Source organism: Spea bombifrons, chromosome 5 (genome assembly GCF_027358695.1).
Source record: "Spea bombifrons isolate aSpeBom1 chromosome 5, aSpeBom1.2.pri, whole genome shotgun sequence".
Classification (NCBI taxonomy): domain Eukaryota; kingdom Metazoa; phylum Chordata; class Amphibia; order Anura; family Pelobatidae; genus Spea; species Spea bombifrons.
The window spans coordinates 76,501,209-76,521,923 of NC_071091.1; the positions used below are offsets into that span (position 1 = coordinate 76,501,209).

At 37.4% G+C, this 20,715-nt stretch overlaps 1 protein-coding gene across 1 annotated transcript in view; it reads left to right on the forward strand.

The window, feature by feature from the left end:
- Positions 1-2,361: 2,361 nt before the first annotated feature.
- Positions 2,362-20,715, forward strand: part of LOC128497702 (laminin subunit alpha-1-like) — a 59,635-nt gene continuing 41,281 nt past the window's right edge. Inside the window, 20 exon segments of the mRNA XM_053467862.1 lie at positions 2,362-2,560; positions 3,487-3,599; positions 8,326-8,568; positions 8,850-8,918; positions 9,248-9,320; positions 10,237-10,343; positions 10,589-10,769; positions 11,908-12,044; positions 12,185-12,421; positions 13,160-13,307; positions 13,688-14,040; positions 14,413-14,534; positions 14,671-14,791; positions 14,882-15,019; positions 16,630-16,751; positions 17,530-17,616; positions 18,060-18,253; positions 19,371-19,393; positions 19,817-19,915; positions 20,618-20,715. The exon segment at positions 20,618-20,715 is cut by the window's right edge and continues 14 nt beyond it. Of these exon segments, the coding sequence (XP_053323837.1) occupies positions 2,362-2,560; positions 3,487-3,599; positions 8,326-8,568; positions 8,850-8,918; positions 9,248-9,320; positions 10,237-10,343; positions 10,589-10,769; positions 11,908-12,044; positions 12,185-12,421; positions 13,160-13,307; positions 13,688-14,040; positions 14,413-14,534; positions 14,671-14,791; positions 14,882-15,019; positions 16,630-16,751; positions 17,530-17,616; positions 18,060-18,253; positions 19,371-19,393; positions 19,817-19,915; positions 20,618-20,715 (2,864 nt within the window).

Here is a 20,715-nt window from a genome sequence, read left to right on the forward strand (position 1 = left end):
TTATTTTCTTTGTATTGGGGGTAACAATCTATCCCATATATATCAGGATATATATATATTAGAACATTCATAAGGTAATATCATTTTTAACTTTGCCTCGTTGTCATGACCCTCTATGAGAGATTACCTCCAAGGCATTTTACACATATACCTGCTCTCAGAAAAGCAGGTTTTTGCAAACAGAAGTTCAACAAAGCAACACAGGAAATGAAATTTGGTATGAATGGGAAAAGAGCCCTGGAGAGGAACTAAAGCCAGACGCCTGAAGACATGCTTGGAATTCTACATCTAAAGCTATATAAATATTCAAATAAATTAAAATATATACATAGCGATATCAAGATAATAAACCACAGGAGGAAGACTCCAAAAAAAAATAAAACACACAATACTACAGTGTTTCTAACATCTGGTGAGGCCATTCATTCCATGTTAAGAAAATCATGTCTGAGAATAATCGTTGTTAACGCTTGCTTAAAGTATCAAACATTCTAAATGTTTAAAATGTACTATTTCTCAAGGCCCTTAGTGTATTGGAAGGAGGTGATTCTCTATGACCTACAAAGTTCTACGGGTTTCTATTTTTATTATAGCTGGGTCTCAACGCTCAATGGCTGCATGTGAGTGGGGTCAAGTCAGGTAGGTAGGGTTGGCTGCATACACGGGTTTGGGCTAGCGTACAGTGGACTATCGAAGGGGTGAGAGTGGAAGGAGCTGAGTCAAAGAAGGGAGAATCTGGAGAATAATGTAGGAAGGGTAGCCCATACAGCCAAGCCCCATAAAGAACACGGACTGCTGAGTAATATGATGTGACTTCTGTTCTGAACCCACATATTACTGTTGCTTACCTCACCTCAAACTACGCATCACCTTCGTTCTCTTTAAAGGATGTTTATTGTACTCAACAATCAAAGAACAAAAGGCTGTGGGGGGAAAGCAAGTGGTAACATCCACACAGCGGGTTATCTTCAATTTTTCTTTTGCTTTTCTTACTACCTATGGTTTTAATTGCTTAGAAGAAGGACACAAACTGAAAAGTATCTTTGAATATTCCATATAGGTCCTAACTTTGTTAAAAATATGGATAACTAAAATGTAGCTGTCGTATCATCATATTCTGTAAAGCTTTACAATGGGTGACAAGTAGTGTAGCACATAACAAGTAGGACATACAGAACAATGCTTAGGTAATTGTTCATAAAGATCCTTTGCTTTTATCATTCTTTCAAATGATAAAAGGTTAAAACTTGACATATATTAAAAGAAAATATGTATTGATCACTGAGCAAAGCTCCCAATAAAAGGAATGTGGTATGAAGATAAGTTATCAGAACTTAAAAGGTCAGAGGCATACATAAGCTAAAGCCAGTCAAAATAATGGAAGGAATGTGCAGATTTGCAGTTTCATGGCTCTAGAAACATGAACACAGATAACAAAACCCTACAGTTTTTTTTGGCAATTGAACTGCATGATTGCTTCATAAAGTAGAGCACTAACCAGACAGGCAAGCATGAGGGTAGCAAGAAAGTAAACAGGAAAACACTGCGATCCCCGGTCAGGAAGAATGCCCGAGCGAGCCCTTTGTTTGCCTTAATGTATTATATCTTTATCTAGAGCATCAACATTGAATTTTAAACATAATTGTATTCAAAGGCACTGTGTCACTTAGACAAAATGTTAATTACAAGCTCTTGCATGTTAAGTAAATTAACCTTTTACAGATCTGTCATTTTATTATTTCATTTGAAGGTTTAATTGCGTAAAAAGGAATGTCTTATCAGTTCATGTTTTTTTTTGTGTCACTTGACAAGTGTTTCCCCCAAAAATGAAAATTAGGCAACTTGCATGAATATATAATTATTTCTGAGAAGAGTTTGCACTTTTGACAGCGCTAGAAATGATGTTTCCATGTTTCATTAAATTACAAAAGTGTGACATTTAGCAGTGTATGGACAACAAGACATTTAAGTTATATTATTAACATGTTCTTTTTAAGATTGGTCCATCAGGCATGGCAGATTATCTTTATCTTGTTTGGATATATATATAACTTTAAAACATGACATTTTATCAACATTTCTTGGGAGGTTTTTAGGACAATTCTTCTCTAATAAACGTACTATAATACATTGCTTCATAATATTGTTCTAAAGCAAGAACTGTTCACGGACGATACCAAAAATCACTAACATTGTGCTAATATATAGTGATGACAGCAAAGTAACCAGGGAAAAAGAGTTAATGCTTGATTAAATACACATACATATTGTGTTTTAAATCATCAACTGTAATACTTTAAAAATGAAAACACATTATTCCCCTAACACATAAATGAATTTGTGTTCTGAATGTTATTCTACATGGTAAATCTTGTTGTGTTCTGTTTAGGTTTGTTTCCCGCTATACTGAATCTTGCCAGTAATGCCGTTATTACCACTAATGCCACATGTGGTGAAATGGGACCAGAAATGTTTTGTAAACTTGTAGAACATGTGCCAGGGAGGCCAATACGCAACCCTCAATGTAGCATCTGTGATGAGAACAGTTCCAATCCCAAAGGTAAGTAACCCATCTTCTGATATACTGTTGAGTCTATTCACCAACAAATAGTTAAATGGTTTAGTCACATGTCATTACATGCAAGCAATTCATATAGTCACTCAAATACAAAATGTAAAAGTTAAAAAGGCTGAACCCTGTAAGTGCAAAGGGGTGGACAGTGAAGTACCTCATTCACTCCTAGTTCACCGACTTGGATTTTTTGGGGGGAGGGGGGTAAATAGGGTGTTTAATATAAGGTTTATTTTTTTGTACTCAATAACCTTTCCCCCCAGTATATTTTAAACTTCATCCCAGTAAACACTAAATTATGTAGAGCATGGTGGGCTTTATACCCCAATATAGTCTATTATTACCCCCTACCCCACCACATACAGGGTAGGGGATAAAGGTGGATGGGTTGTTGACCCCCTTGCTTAATGTGGGGATCCCTGTTTCATTTCTATTATTATTTTTGTAATTAATCTTTTTTTGGTGTCTGTGTGTGTGGGAGGTTACATGTCACCCCCTGAGGCTACAAAGAGAAATTTGCAAGCTTCAGCTTATATTTACAAATCACAAGCAATCTGGGGGTTGAATTATTCTGCATATTGCTTGCTTTTTTCAAGCAATCAATGTGCAGAATAAGTTGTGTGTGTTTGAGTATGTGAGTTAGTAATAGTGCATATATGAATGAGCTGCTACAAATTAAGATTTTTTTGCCAACTCTCATGCACTCACATTGTAGTTAAAAGACCTCATTATGTGTTGTACATCTTGCTGGTTAACTGCAAACAGGCATCGTTATTTCTGTAGTATTTTGTTTACTGACCGGAACCCAATAATCCTCTCACCAAAATATATAGAAATAAAATGCTTTCTTACTCAATTTTCTATTCTCTTTCACTTGCAAGCTGGTATATGTTTTTTTATTTGTTTATTTACAGAACGGCACCCGATAACCAATGCAATCGATGGCACTAATGATTGGTGGCAAAGTCCCAGTATTCAGAATGGCAGAATATATCACTGGGTCACCATAACACTGGATTTAAGACAAGTAATTATGACACTTTCTTGTTTTAATGTTTTTTCTAGCTAAAATCTTTTTTCCTGATTTAAAATAGCACCTTTCTGCATAGTCCTACACATTTGCAGTTCTTTATGGCATCTATGTAGTATTTGTGGTAGAATAGTCAACTAAGGGTATGGTGTGACACCAGGGTTATTTTATCTTTTAGTTAGCACAGTTAGAACCAGATTGCCTATACCTTCACATTTTAAAATGTATGGATCAAGTACTGCACAACCCCTACTGTATTAGAAAGACCTTCATTACTCTTTAATTACAAGCATCCTGAATTGGAAATACCACACATATACCAAATGTGTAAGATATCACATTTCCAGTTCCTTTGAACAATCTAAATTACAAGCTAACCAAATAACGTCTGGATCCTTATAAATCTCACATGTACAGTCTTTGTTCCACTTGGAAGTACTCATTATACGGTCCTCTGTTTCTCTATAAATAACCTGTAAACTGCATAATATATGGACTGCTTATCTGTAGTGTTTATGTCTTTTATCTGTGAACTTTCTAAATAGTGCATGTAATACTGTGTAGAAAAAATAGCGGCACACAACGCTTTACATTTAGTTGATAAAGTCAAAATCTCATGGGAAAAAAATATGTTTCTCTTTGAGGATTAAATATAATGATTTATGCATTTCATTAATCAGAGTGTCCTGCTGGGTGATTAAGACTGAGCCATTCAATTATTTGAAAGGAGTAAGGGTGTTTGCCTAGTAGGTTGGGCTCAGATAACAGAGCTACATCACAGATATGAACGTCTGCCTGAAAATATTATATTTTGCTAAAACTACAACTATTAAATAAGGAAACCATATTTGTAACCTGGTACTAAGTAAAATAAATAGTCACAATTCCCTTTTAATAGTGTGGTTGATCACAATCCAAGAATTTGAAAGGTAACAAAGTAAATGACATTCAAAATAATAAGTATTATTATTATTATTGTATTAGTAATACTAAATTGTTCTGTTACGTGCATGAAATGGACATAGCAGGTCAAAGATATCACTAGGATCAATACTAGAATCAATTCTCGCCAATTCTTTCCCCACCACTATATCATAAATGCCCCAAATCCTCTTGTGTGTAAAAAATTTACTTTATTTAGGGCATAAGGACAGCTTTAGCATTTGCGACTAGGAATAATTAATTAAACCCTGTATTAGTGCTTCTCATTTTCAGTGTTGGTTAATGCATGATAAGGGGTTTACATTTTAATTCAGTTTACTTTAACCGGGGGATCCATTTGTCTGCTTATTAACCATGCCTAACCATCTTAATGAGAAAGCTAGGGTCACATCTCTACATTATCTCATTATATTAAAAAATACATTCAATTAAGCTATATGAAAATGTATTGTTTTTTTCAAATTTGTTACGTTTTTGAAACCTCTCAGATTCCAAAGATTTATGTTATTCTACGGCTTTAGCCCAATTAAATATATCAACTTTAATGTAGGACCTCTTGAACAAACATGGCTATAGCCATTTTCCTTATTTAAGGGACAGCCATCATATGCACTTCAATTCATGTGGTTCCTTTAAATGTTCCTGTTGTCTGCTTTGTGAATACATGAGGCTAGGGTTTAGGGTTCTGTAGAATCCCCCACCCCATATGTGTTTGCCCCTTTTCCAAGTCGGGTTTTTTCTTTCCAACCCTGAACTCAGTCCCTACTCAGAAAGGCTAATGTGCCACTATATTTGCTACATTTATGCAGAAAAAAATGACATGTTATTTGTTTCAAAACAGTTGTGGTTTTCATATAATACAATGTTTTGACATTAGATACAATACAGTTCAGAAGTTTGGGGTCATGGAAATTTGTAACTGTGCTAATATAGTTGCAAAACGGGTTTTCTAATGATCAATTAGCCTTTTAAATGTAAACTTGGATTAGCAAACATAACGTGCCATTGGAACACAGGAGTGATGGGAGTGATAGTACGCCAATGAAGATATTCCATACAAAATCAGCTCTTTCCATCTGCAATAGTCATTTAACAACATTAACGACGTCTGCACGGTATTTCTCATCCATTCCATGTTATTCTAATAGACAAAAATGTATTTTCTTTCGAAAACAAGCAAGTTGGTAAGTGACCCCAAACTTTTGAACGGTTGCGTGTATCCATATTAGATATATGTTTTATCTCTGTTATCTCAGTCCAATCATCTAGACGACAAACTAGGTCCTCATCATGCTACCTTGCTGTTAAACGCAGAATGTCTAGTCTAATTAATGGAGTGGACACTCTGACTACTGACTCGAGGAGATTATTTCATTAGATAAACAATACTTTATATCATCGCAATGTCCCATTTAAAATAATGCATCCTAAATTTGCATACGTGTTTGCATGTTATCCCTACAAGCTTTAAGGTATTCATGCATAAATCTACTTATTTGCTCTTTGTGTCAAATATTGTGCAGCAAAAAGAGACATCACTGATCTGGTAAATTTATCCTGAGAGAATCATCAGTCACGTTGCTCATCCATTGTGTTGTAAGGAGACAGTTTTACAGCATGTTGCTTGACTGCCTATTATTTTCCATGGGTTTTTTCCCAGGCCACTGTCATATAGCCATTTATTTGGTGTCAAGGGTTACTTTCATGCCTTATATTCTTAGCAGTTTTATTATATATTTTTCAGCACACTGGGTGAACTTTTTTTTTCTTTAAATACTCTTAAACACTTCCACTGTATTTTCTGGGGACACATTGCATACAATATAAATATATAAGTTTGTGAAAGAAACAAAACACTCTAATAGAATTTGGATTTTAGAAGCCATTTTCCTCCTAGTGGTTGTTGCAATAAATGGGATTATAGTAAGTGGGTGGTGATGTCATTATTTAGATCCTAAAATACATGCAGAATGAGCTGTTCTCTCTTAAGTTCAGAAAGTGTTTTTTATGATGTTAAGCTATTTGTCAACACACTGCTTGTTAGCAGTTTACGCTAATCCTCCTAAATGCCTAAGAATTTTATGTGCCTTTTTACTCTGCCACCTAGTCTATTCTATGGTGTCCTGCAAGGTACAGACCAGTGAAATGTCCCATCTGTGCAACCTCTATATACATCTCTAAGGGTACCAACTGTTAAACTAAGGAAAATAATTAAGTCTGCAACCCAAAATATGTATGCCTCAGTCTGAAGACAAATATAAATCTGATCTTTGTGCTTACAGAATTTCACTCCGCTTACCTCTTCCCGTCGCACACTGTCCCACCCTATCTCGCAATGTTCACACCAGATTAATATCAGTTAGCACACATCAAGCTATGAAAGACAAAAAGTCAATCTTTTATGATAAAATAATGTACACAGAATATTTTAAATAACTTATAAGTTATTAAGCAGGTTTAAAAATAATCACCTAAAATATCTCTTATCATGTAAGTACATAAGGTACATGTTATTAGCAGCAACGGAGGGTATTAATATGCATCCCAGGATTGGTTGGAGAACTTGCGTAAATATAATTACCTTGATAGCTTGCCAATTAATTCATTGCTGTTCCATTGTGTTGTTATGGTATGCACAATTGTATGGATTTCAGGTGTAGACAGACAACTTTCAGACCAAGGTCATGTTTGACCAATTATACCATTTAGATAACAACATGTTGCCACATCTAGAACATCTAAAATCCTGTCCAGGTCGGGAACTGTTGGTCACGCAGCACTGGGCTTAAAACGAAGGTCCCATCATAGTGCAGATGGGATGTTAGCCCACGGACAACTGGAGGAAATCGGTCCATCAGCCTTAAGTGGCTCCTGTAATCACACTGGACACTCCTTTTCTTGCCCATATGTTACAGAGAGCGATAGTGGGATGTTGTTTGGATGGCAAATTAAAATGTATAATTCATATTGGCTCGTAAGCGGTATAGCTTTAAATTGGTGCTTCTGCATGTTCTCTAAATTGAAGAATGAAACAGGCTACAGGAGAAACATATATTGTTGCAAATACTTGTCCAGTGTGGGCTTACAATGAGCTACATCAGCTGTAGCTTTGTTAAGACTCATGACTCTGGAGCCATTCAGAAAAAATCTCAGTACAATATGAACCGGCTCATTTGTCGTTCACTCAACCATATAACAAACAGGGAGGCAAGTTAGCAGAATACACAGTGTGGGGGAGAAAATACTGTGATGGTAATATAAGCGCAGTTTCATGGATAAATAGTAATGCACATTACAAACCCCTGAAAAATATATATTAAGGTTTTCACTTAAGAATGGGAAACACACATATCTAGATTGTAAGCTCAGTTAGCAGGGCTCTCCTTATCTTTTCTTCTTGGAAATCCAAATTATTTTGTACTGCTTACCTGAAGTACAGTTCTGCAAAATATGAGAAATGGATAAATAATAATAAGTTAAGAGCTATTAAATGTATTCTCTTTTTGCAAATATCCATATTTGTGCAGTATGTGTATTATGGAAAGAAAAAAAAAATAATACTGGCATATTTTAATCTTTTTGGTGCAAATTGTTAGGAAAATATATCTTTACAAGCGTTTTGCCTGGTACAATTAGGAGGTAACTTATAACCCTGGAAATACAGTTAAGAAAAGACAAATTGAGGGGCAGTGTCTTATAGCAATTGTGTAGCAATAGGAATGAAAAAGAAAATGTTTTTGTGTGAAATATGTATTTAATGAAACATTCTTTTTGTGTGCAGATCTTCCAAGTTGCATACATAATAATTAAAGCAGCAAATTCCCCACGGCCAGGTAACTGGATATTAGAACGTTCTCAGGATGGTGTTGAGTTCACGCCTTGGCAGTATTATGCAATCAGTGACTACGAGTGCTTGAGTCGATACAACGTGACACCAAGACTTGGGCCACCAACGTACAGAAGGGATGATGAAGTGATTTGCACGTCATTTTATTCAAGACTTGTGCCACTGGAACATGGAGAGGTATAATTATTTCAAATTTTACTTTTCCACTGATTAAATAGTTGCAGACTGGTGTAGTATGTATTTATACCCATCACTTTCACCATGATTCATGGAACCTTGCTTTTTTGGTTACATCCCAATGTACGTAAACAACAGCCTGTTTTTTAGATGCCTTCTCCAGAATCCTGGAGCAGAAATCTGTGCTTCCATTGTCACGCAGATAGACCATGTACAACCGTTTGCCCTCTGCTTGTATTAGTAAATGAGATTGCTGTTGTGTTTCCTCATCTAATCTACAGACCAATGACATGACCAGCAAGGACAATTTGTTGGAAATTCTTGTCTTTGATGATCTCTTCAGCCTTGCGGTCATTGTCTGCAGGGAGCAAAGATAAGAGGAGCAGTAATCTTTGCAGTCTGTAGTTTCTCCCATAGGGAAAATATATATCAGTATGTATTTAGTTATAATTGGCTGATTTACATCAAAACCAAAAAAGATTTGCAGTGTTAAATTCCTTTGATTATCTTTGGAATTTTGTCTCTATCAAGATAAAAACTGTTGCTTTCAGGAAAAAAAACAAAACAGCTGGAATATCGCTCGAGCAGTCATAGTGTTTCCATAGACAGAATTTAAAGAAACATATAGCTGTTTCATATTTTGTTACAAGGTCTTTTAAGCATATTCTGTATAAAGCAGCCATTCATCACCTACTGTCTGATAGTGAAGAGAGTTTGCGCGGTGTTTGGAGGTTTAGTAAAATTTGAAGAAGGTAGCAGACAAAGGCTTTTCGATAAATGTTAGTTTATTACTCTAAAATCCCATAAAATAAACGATGGAAACTATAGTGGCAATTTATGAGCAGAAATAACTACATACATTTATCCATTAATAAAAAACATACAAAAAGGTACAAAGGTACAAATCCATCCAAGAAATCCATCGTTGGTGCCTTTGTTATTGCGTCAGCCAGATAACCCCGCCCACTCGATTGTGAATGGCTGATTCCATGCATATATTAACTCCCGTTTGACTTGACTGTGCAGCCGAGCAAATACTTTAGAAGTATAGCTAAGATAAACATAATAATGCAAAGTAATCATACTAATAAATTAAGTACCCATAGGAGATTTTAATATGACAAAACAAAAAAAGTTTAAGCACTCGCCATAACTTAAGTACGGCAGCATTTCGCGTGACATAAATACCGCTGCGGTTGACTGTACATATTGTGTTGGTGGGTATGAGCCCCTGTGATTCAGGACGGAGTCACCTTCTTTGTAGTAAGGAGGCAGTATTCTCCCGTGGGCCCACCAACACCGATCTAGTTAAGAAAACGGCGCACTCTCCGTTGGTGTCACAAATGTGGCATTTACTTGACTAGGATTGTCTTTTTTGTGCCTTTTATTTCTTGTTGTGCCTCAACATTTCCCGTTGATTAATCCCTATAGCTGTATGCACGTTATGTCTTCGGATAGTTGAATGAAGGCATCTAGTTTATTGTGGAATTTCCCTTCTTTTTTCCCTTAAACATCTGCTGGTTTTTTTTTCTGGCAGACTAAGCTTTTGAATGCAAACAAATGCATTATTCACTATGTATCATATTTATTTTTTTAAATGTGTATATTTGCTAATTTAAAAAAGTTGACCATTATTTACGTCTATTTTTTTCCTTTTCTTTTTTTAAGCTTGCCAATGCCATCCTGAAAGCTCTGTTTCAGGCATTTGTCGCCACGAGACTGGCATATGTGAATGTAAACCAAATGTGTTTGGAAAAAGATGCGATCAGTGCGTGGTAAGAAACAATAAAACCGGTTATTCTTAAAGTGAATGTATAGTGTAAAAAGAATAAGATCAGGGCAATTAAATATAGTTGATTTTATAACAGATACAAAGATAGATAACATAACAGTATTCTCCTGTGGACTCACCAACACGGATCCGGTTAAGCAAACGGCACTTCTATAGGGCCATTAACGCACTCTAGGAATTAAATACATTTTCATGGAAAGTGAGTGACTTTATGGTTTATTCCCACAGCATGGATTCTACGGTTTGACGTCTGGCATTGGATGTCTCCCCTGTGATTGTAACGAGTCAGGCTCCGTTTCAGATGCTTGTAATGATGCCGGGCAGTGCACCTGCGTACCTGGAGTAGCTGGACTCAAGTGTGATGTTTGTGCCCATGGATTTTATGCATACCAGGATGGCGGCTGCACTCGTAGGTTTTGCACAGTGTTGATTAGTTATGTTTTGGAGCTGATGCATAGCTATATTCAATTCTATGATCGCATGCCCCCCAGCTGTCCCGATTCAGGCGGGACAGTCCCGATTTGGGGTCTCTGTCCCGGGATACCAGCGGCCGGAAGGGGCTTTCAATCCTGTTCGCAGCCGCTCAGAGGCTGTTTTCAATGTTGGCCGGCAGATCAACATTGAAAACAGCCGCTGAGCGGCTGCAAACGGGATTGAAAGCCTTTTCCGGCCGCCGGCGTCTAATGAAAATAAAGGGGCTGGCGTGCACCCAATGCGCCCAATGGCCGTGCCTCAGCTCTTCGTCCCACCCCTTTTAAACTCTGCCTCCAGAGTGGCTTATAGGGGTATAAGGCATTTCTGGAGGCAGTGTGGCATATAGGGGGTATAAGGCATTTCTGGAGGCAGAGTGCCATATAGGGGGGTATAAGGCATATAGGGGGTTAAAAGGCATATCATGGGGCAGAGCGGCATATAGGAGGGTATAAGGCATATCAGGAAGGCAGAGTGTCATATAGGGGGTATAATGCATTTCTGGGGGCAGCTGTGCATAACTGGGGGGGTTGGCAAATAAAAGGAAATTTCTTAATAAATATGAAACAATTGTTTACATGAATTAACAAAGAAATAAAAGTTTCTTACAAGAATATCGTGAAGAATAATGTCATCAATTTTTGCAGTATCAAACGTTTTGATTCCAAAAATCAATGGAGGGAGGATAACATTAGCCTTTTTTAATTTAAAAAAAAAATTCTGCTGCTGTGGACTACTCTTCCAATGGTGCTCAGCCAGCATTATGGTGGACACCTGGCTGGATGGCTGAGAATCATAGGAATTGTAGTTCACAGCTAGCATCTGCAGCTTTACTGTTGCTGCACTTCCCATGACGCTCAGCCAGCATCATGGAAGTAGTATGTCTGGCTGAGCCTTATGGGAATTCAATTCAATGTGTTGGTTATTTTTAATATGCATGACTGTGCTGACAAAAATAAAGTGTGTTTTAAGTGGTGATGCAATTGCTTGTATCGGAGAGTTTTTTTTAAAAAAAAGTGTCCCCCTTTCACATTTTGCAATTTTCCAACATTGTTGTGTTACGTTTTCCTTCCCAGCTTGTGACTGTGCACACACCCAGAATAACTGTGATCCTGAGTCTGGAGAGTGCATCTGCCCTCCTCATACGCATGGACCCAAGTGTGAATTCTGTGACACCAACTACTGGGGTCATGATCCAGAACTTGGATGTCTGGTAAGAGACCTCTAGAATTATCAAAGCCTGTGCCGGGTAACCATGTGACCAACAACCTAGTTGGTCTGGCGGGGATATCTGCCAACAGGATCATATTAATGCTGCAAATGTCAAGATGTCATGTATTTGTCTGATTTCAGGAATGTAACTGCAGCAAAGATGGGTCCAACAGCCTCCAGTGTGACCTTTCAACTGGCCAGTGCCATTGCAGAAAGGAATTTGGTGGACAGAGCTGCAGCGCCTGCCTGTTTGGATATAGGAAATATCCCGAGTGCGTTTCTTGTGACTGTGATCCCGAAGGCACGCAGTCTGCATGGTGTGATGATGAACGGAAGGTGTGCAGCTGCGTGGAAGAGACCGGCGAATGTGCTTGTAAGGTAAATAAACCCTGTTCTCTGTATTACTCCAACACGTGTTTTATAACATAACTTGATAAAAAAAAATATAACATGGTATAATACATTGTATAGCTTCAAACATCCTTGGGAAAACAATGTTCTGTGTAAAACCAATGCATTTTTTCTGCGTGCAGTTTGTCACGTACTGTACATTATTTTGCAGTTTTTAGTAACAAAACCAGACTCCTTCTCCCCTGTCTGCACCGAGAGCACATGTCCTGCAGCCTGCACTGCTCCCATTGAAGCCAATTCAGCTAGAATCCATTGAATTTTTGTATTAAACATTAAAGAGAAAATGTTTAGCCCTTAAAGTAGGCTTTTTTTGGCCTCCACAAGATTTAGCCACTGCTTTTTGGAATAGATTGTGATTCAACCAAATTCAATCAATCACATTGGGAATGTGTATTTTAAGGTACAATGGGCCATTTTTGTCACATAACTCTCTGGTTGCATTAGCAAACTTTTATTTTGACCAAGATACCGTAGAATCCACAGTGCAAAGGCGCACAGATGATTTATGATTAATTATCTATTATGCTATTCATGAATGCAACTCCACCGACAGTATGATAAGGAATCTAGGTGATTGTCTAGTATTTTGGGCTTAAGTAACAGAGCTAGAACACATTATACAAATGGCTAATCTGCAAAATGTGTAAAATGATGTGTACTTTTGTCCTTTTAAAAACGTGATTTTATACACCTGCTTTGTTACAGGACAATGTGGTTGGAAGTTATTGCAACGAGTGTAAGGCTGGCACTTTTGCTCTTCATGCTGAGAATCCACTGGGCTGTTCCCTCTGTTTCTGTTCTGGAGTATCCCAGCTTTGTGCCGAAATGGAAGGCTATGTCCGCATACCTGTAAGTCACTGATATTTGTATTTATTGTCCTGTATCCCATTACCAAGTATACATTCTATTCTAATTTAAAGTTTTAAAATTAGCATTGCTAATTACCACAACAGTTTTTAGATAATAAGGTAAGAACAGTAGTTAATATTTAACTTGATACATGTAAAATGGTCATATTAATGTGATATCTGTGGCCTTGCCTTGATGGCGGGTGGGGCTAGTCACATATAGAGGCGGGGTTGGTCTTGTATAGGGGCCTGCTAGAAGGGAAGTCAAAGCAAAGTGGGTAGGAGAAAACAGGAAGTGGGTGGAGATTGGATATAGCCAAGTCCCGCCCCCTGCCAAGCAAAAATAAAGACTGGAAGACCCGAGGAAGCGGGGCTTTACCCGGAGAATCCTGGTCAAACCCAGAGAATTCCAAGATATGAATATAACATAAAAATTTATTGTTGAGCCGTAAAGGTCTAATGTTTGCGGTTGCATTAACAGTCATTCTTTTTATTTTGTCTGGCAATGTAAACCATGTTTTACACTTTTATCTTCTATTTATCTTGCCACAGATTTTGGCCTACGGTGGAATGCTGTCATATGTCATTACTTATTATGCTCTGGGAGATTCTGGTTCCTCTGATTTTGAGCCCCAGATTTTAATGAAAGGTGGGAGCGCCAGCAAACTGATTATATCTATGTACACCCCTGCTCCTGGAAACGCGGTGAGAGCGGAGATTCAAGCCAGCATGACAGAGGTAAGTACTGTATATAAGTAATAGCCTGGCTTCTCAGCAGCTGCTCAAGTTCTCCACAGTTAAACCCAACTGGGCAAAATAAAACTGAGCCACATCAAACCAACATATGTATTACTTAGTAACCAACTCATAATGCTGCTAAGGATTAAGGCTCTTAGTTGAATGTTCAGTGCCAAGGTACAGACTTTTGGAACATTGTCTCTGATGCTTTAGACATTATTATTCTAAAGAGTAGGACAGCAAAATGTGAGCAATCCAATGGTCTATGCTGTGATCACAAAACTTCTCTGGAACTGTGTTTTTGTTTAATCCAATGTAATGGTTACCATTTAACTTCACTGAATGTTTCCTTTATTTGCTTGTCATTTGCAGAATAACTGGAGGTATTTTGATTCTGAACAGACTGTAACAAGATCAGATTTCATGTATGTTTTAAACAACATTGATTACATTCTAATCAAAGCATCTTATGGATATGGATTACAACAAAGCAGGTAAAGATTTAGTAAATTATGTACATAAATCACAGTCACGTTATACTTATGTGCTTGTAAAACATCAGGTCATCAGTTAATGTGTTCATTCTGTGTTAAATTCCTATTATTTTCCTCTTTTTTTTAACATTCCTAGGATCTCTAATATATCAATGGAGATTGCGGTGGAGACATCAGACATGCATTCTGGCCGAGAAGCTGCTCATCTCATTGAGGTCTGCGAGTGCCCCCCTGGTTATAGAGGACTTTCATGTCAGGTAGGTTGCATTTCCAAAAAGTAGAATTTTATTCTGCCGTTTCAAAAACAATGGATTTACCCTTTTCACCCCATTTTTTTCTTTCTTTAGGAGTGTGCACCTGGATACTATAGAGAGAAGCTCTCAGAAATCAGTATCTTAGGGTTACGTTTCCAAAACCCTCCCTGTGTCCCCTGTCAGTGCAGCAACCACAGCGAGATCTGTGATCCAGATACTGGCAGATGCATGGTATGTAACATTATACAGGATCTCAAAGCAGCCAGATATATTACATTTCAGTCTCATTTATGATAATGCATTCTACATTGTAATTACATTAATAACTAACATTAAAATAATGTTAGAATAAAATTAGGGTGAAAACTTGTCAATTTTAGGGTCCTTGAGAGATAATATATTTTCAGTATTTACATCGTATTTATATATTATTTCATATCTTAATATTGCCTCACATTGAAGGGGTCAGTCAACATTTACAATTGAAACAATATTTTCATTTATTCAAGTCTACCTATGTTATATATAAGTAAAATCAGGGGTATTTTGTATGATTCTGAATGTATGTGCAAAACTGTAACTCTGGACCATCTAGATAAATATTTTTCCATTTGTGGTTATGTCTGTTTGAGCATTTAAATATTAGTTTATATGATAGTAGATCAAGCCAGATGACTAAGGTGAATGTTATTGCATGTAATACCCACTGGCGTTGTACAATTTTATCCTACGACTCCCCCACCAGAGAGTTGGTTAATATTTTAATAATTTGCAATAATTTACTGTATAATCCCAATTTCCCATTCAATAAAAATAGTGTGACAAACCCTATAGCATGAGGGCCATACATGTCACTTTTAGGGGTCCTAAGCACAGTCCTCTAGGGCAATCAGAGTCAGGAACAGTAGCTTTGAACAAAACAGCGCTTTATTTTAACCGCTTAAACCCCAAAAACCAAATCATAAAAAGAAAACCTAGCTCCCAATTGGAGCCCTCTCTAACTTAACTATGCTGGTCCAGACTGACCAGCCTAATCACCCACTAACTCAACCTGCCAGCCAGACCCAGCTACGCCAGGCTCTGGAAAACCTCCCCCAGACAACACACAAAACGTCCAGGCAGGTATTGCCTCACTTGGCTCAGGGATTGTCTTCTTCAGGGCCTCTCCTTGCCCTGGGAGCACAGGGAACTTCCTCTCCCCCCAACAGTCTCTCTGAGTATCAGGCTCCAGGGGTTTTTAATGTCCAGCACCTGTGCCTTATGCCGGCCCCATAGGAATCCCGGACCGGATCCTGTGGACTTCTTGCCTCCTGGAAAACCTGGCATGGAATTTCCACAAAATGGGGGAAATGGAGCATTGGCCCACCCTGCTCTCCAATTGCTCCACCCCAGGGACCCATATGTATAATCTGCATAGCAGCTGTACCCAGATGCCATGCCAATCAACTCCCTGGGGCTCACAGTCTCACAATAGATACAGCCATTAGCGGGCCAACATGTTAATAAAATACCATAACTTTTCAAAATCCCATAGGCCCCTTCTTTGGAGCTAATATTTAGCTATGCTCACATGTCTAACACCGCATAGTGAACAAAAAAATCAATCTCCGAGTGCAAAAAAGTGTCTTTCATAAAAACATATGCCTTATAGCAATAGATAACATGCATCGACCAGTCTAAAAACCATACTGTCAGATTTCACCAATTTCCCTGATCATTACCTGAAAGTGGGTATATTGTTATAGAACCTCCTTGCTGCAGTATTAAGTGAAGGATTAGTGTATTACCAGCGACAACCAGTTATAGGCAATGCTGATTGTTGGTTTGCTGTCATGTTGCAGGACTGCCAAGATAATACAGCTGGTGACCACTGCCATCTATGTGCTCCTGGCTACTATGGGAAAGTAACTGGGTCAATTGCAGATTGCTCATTGTGTGCTTGTCCCAAGGGCAACAGCCAGAGGTAATTTTACATCTAAACACCTATTTTATGTTGAAATGTGTGTACAGTCTTCTTCCTTGTCTGCCATTACTCCACAAATCAGATATTTATGTTTTAATATTGCTTTTTTTAGAATCTTTTCTGATGGTGTCAGTTTCTAGTCCTCTTAGCATTAATGCTGGAATCAACATGATTTGGTATCATAAACCGCAATTATATTGTTGAGAAATAACCATAAGAAGGCATCTTGAAGCATCTGCAAATGAGCCAAAAATATATGCTTAACATCAATGTCCTACTTAGAAGCTTTTGTGAAAATGGGGTACTAAGTTGTACAGTGGAATACAGAGTTCAAGTGTCTGAATGACTACCTTTACGGTGGTATAGATCTGTCTGACCACTCCACCTCTGCATATAGATAGATGATGTCTGCGCATGACACCATATTCTGGCACTAAATATTCAGTTGCACGCGGAAGCATGACGGAGAAGTTCAGACCTCTTCCTTCTCCCAAAACAATGTGCTGTGTTGAGTAGATTGATCTCTTAAACCTCCTAGCTGGGGCTCAATAGGCCGTTTGAAGCTGGCATTCTTCTGAGGTCTCCTGTCCTTGGAAGCTGACTAGGGTAATATAGCTCTGATTACATGCTGTATTAGCAAATTAGAGAAATTAAGTATAAAAATATAAACATAGAGAAATAAAATCTGCTCTAATATGACAGTATGCAGTTCTGCGCTATAAATTGTGAGAAGAATTGTTAAACATTTTAAACTCCCTTTTACTGTTTATGTTCCTAGTTTTAGCCCCACATGCGTCCTAGAAGGTATTAATGATTTCCGTTGTGATGCCTGTCTACCTGGATATGAAGGGCGATACTGTGAAAGGTAAGGACCATATGTGCTATTGAAAAGAGAGTATTACAGTCAGTTTTTACTCTTTTTTTGGGGGGCGAACATTGAAAACAACAAAGAAGACATACTTTTCTGTGTTTTCCCAATAGCTTATGCCATCTTCAGCAAAAGACCCTGTCATCTTTTGGACCAAAACCCTATCAATTTTCCTAAAGCTTGAGGCGAGCACTAAACTCAGTGGCTCCTGTAAATGCTATTATCACCGACGCCTATGAAACAAGCCAGGTTGTCGGTGTTGGCCAAGCTGTTGGGCTTCACAGAAACACTAGAAAAGTTGGACCAGTTCAGTTATTTAAAAGACGCTAAAATAAGAACTTGACATTTTCTTTAACAATAGCTACTTATGATGCAAGGGAGTTATGGTGCAAACATAAAGTATTTAATAATGTATTCTGTATATGTTTTGTAACATGTAGGTGTTCTCTTGGCTACTACGGAAATCCAAATGAGCCTGATGGCTTCTGCCAGAAATGTGACTGCAACCCAAGCGGCTCATTGAATAATGAATGTGATCGGCTAACCGGCCAGTGCATTTGCAAAACAGGAGTAACTGGCCGTCTTTGTGATACTTGTGAATTAAGACACATTCTTTTGGAAGAAGAATGTATATGTAAGTAACACACATCAGTACACTCTATACTGTGCCGATAACCTAGCTATTTTGTTAGTGGAAGAAAGGGACCTTTGACATAGGTATATAGAGTTGGGTGGACGGGGAATGACGCTGTGATAAGAGCAACTTATAAGTCAAAAGAACCAGTTCACACACATAGTCGAAAAAGTTTAATAATGCAAGGAAAGTGATGGATCAGAGGCACGAACAAGTACATTTCGGTACAATGGCCAATCTAAGCCAAAAATTAGGCGGTCACCCTTGCCACTAGTGGTGCACCTAATAAATCGCACTTCATGTGACCCAAACATAATAAGATATGAAACCGTTGAATATGTTTTATTTCATATTATAATTAGATACGGGTAAAGAGTGTCCTCGTTATTTAATGCTGTTTAACGATTCCTTCACCAACTCTTACTAGATGCTTCGTGCTCATTGTGTGGGATAACGTTATTAATGTGAGACGTTCAGGGAAACTTACCCAAGCCTGTTTCAGTGGTGTCCTGCGTGTGATAATACATAGTGACGGGCCAAGCTGCTACATAGTAGTGCTGCCCTTTGATTGGAAGTAAAGGGTTTTTTAGAACCTGTTGAGTCTATTATTGTAGGATCCATGCAACACTTCTTAATAGATATATCTTAACACCACTTCTAATAAAATGATCTAATACTACTGGGGTATAAAGTACTCAAGCTGTTTCCTGCCTGTCCATGGCTTAGAGCATGATGTTCGCCAATTACCAGAGGCAATTATATGCAAATATAATTTTAATACATATTTAAATATGCCTTAAAAGCCAAAAACGATGGTTGATAGGAGATTAAGATACAACAAACATTGAGGTTCATGGAAAGGGCTCACAGGATTTATTGAAAGGTTATGAGCACATAGCTGAAACGCAACAGCTCTTAAAGTCTAAATCAACAGCAATCACTTTATTTTGAGGTCTGCCCGGAAAAAAAAAATAATACAAAGTGTTGAAAGTCACACATTAAATAAACTGAAAGTAAATAGCATCTATCTATCTATAAAATACCCTGTTCTTTGGCCATTTATACATTTCTGCATGTTTTAGGCTTGTATCTCTAGATTGTAAATTTGTTTGATCAGTGCCTTCCTCACCTGTTGTCTCTGTAAGTCAATTTGTTATGTTATATACTACTTGTTATGTCCTGTCCACCCATTGTACAGCGCTACGGAATTTGATGGTGCTATATAAAACAATAAATAATAATAATCCATGTATGTTCAGGCTGGAGAAGTACAGATTTGATTTGTATTCCTGTCCAAGGTCCATGAGCATTTATTATGGCATCTCTGGAATCTCTTATATTTCTCAGTCAGGTTAATGTCATCATTACATTTTTTTAAATGTATTTGACTAAAAACACATATTCATTTATTTCATATGTACATACGGTATATTCCATCTGTTAGGTATATTCCCAAGTAAAGTTTACATTATTTTTATCTAGGTTTATGCAAGTAAAATGTGTAGTTTTAAGTCACGTTTCTCAATATTCTCAATAACTAGACAAATTTGGATTGTTTTTCAGGAGTCTGTGCCAATAAGAGTCAGCCCAATAATATCCCTGGACAAGACAATGGAGCAGCTCAGTTCTTTGTCTAAAGACACCCTCCAACTTGAGCAGCACGTGAGTACACGCCATAATCTGCAGATTGATTTTCCTACAGTGCCTCTTTTATTAAGATCGCCATAATATGAAGTTTGCTTTGTTATACCTTGGACAGCTTTAATTCTATTTACGTCTATTTCTTAATGTAAAATCTAGCAAAGCAAATATTAAAAAGTAGACCTCATATGTGTCCAATAAGGTCAATACATATAGTGCTACAAAAACGCAATTGCCCCCAATTTCTATTTTTGCATATTTGTCACCATTTTTTTTTTTTTATTTTTTTGATCATCCAAATAATTTTAATATTAGGCAAAGATAACGTGCAGTTCTTAAATGATCTTTTCATTTGTAGAAGGAAAAAAAATCTGACCCTTGCCCCCTTAGATACTAAACCAATTAACCAAATATAATAGATAATTGGGTTTAATTTCACTAGACACACACAGACATAATTACAATAAATACCTTTTCAGGGCACTGTAGTATTTCTTTTTTTTTGCTTTATGAAATTCGTATATCTATCCTGCGAGATCAATTGAAATTAGGTTAATTATGTAAAATATTTTATTACATACAGGTGCTTTGGAGCGTTTAAGATTCAGTGATATTATTAAATGGTTCAAAATGATCTATACATTGCTCATTGTTCTACAACTTAAATGTAATTTGTTTTGCATTTTAAAAAATCTAAATCATACATGTTTACTTTTCCCTAAGATGGAGCAGGTGATAGGTGATGGAGAAGCACTGAACAATGCCACCATCAGAACTCTGAATAAGACTCAAGAGTTAATCGGCTTTATTGACAAAATGCA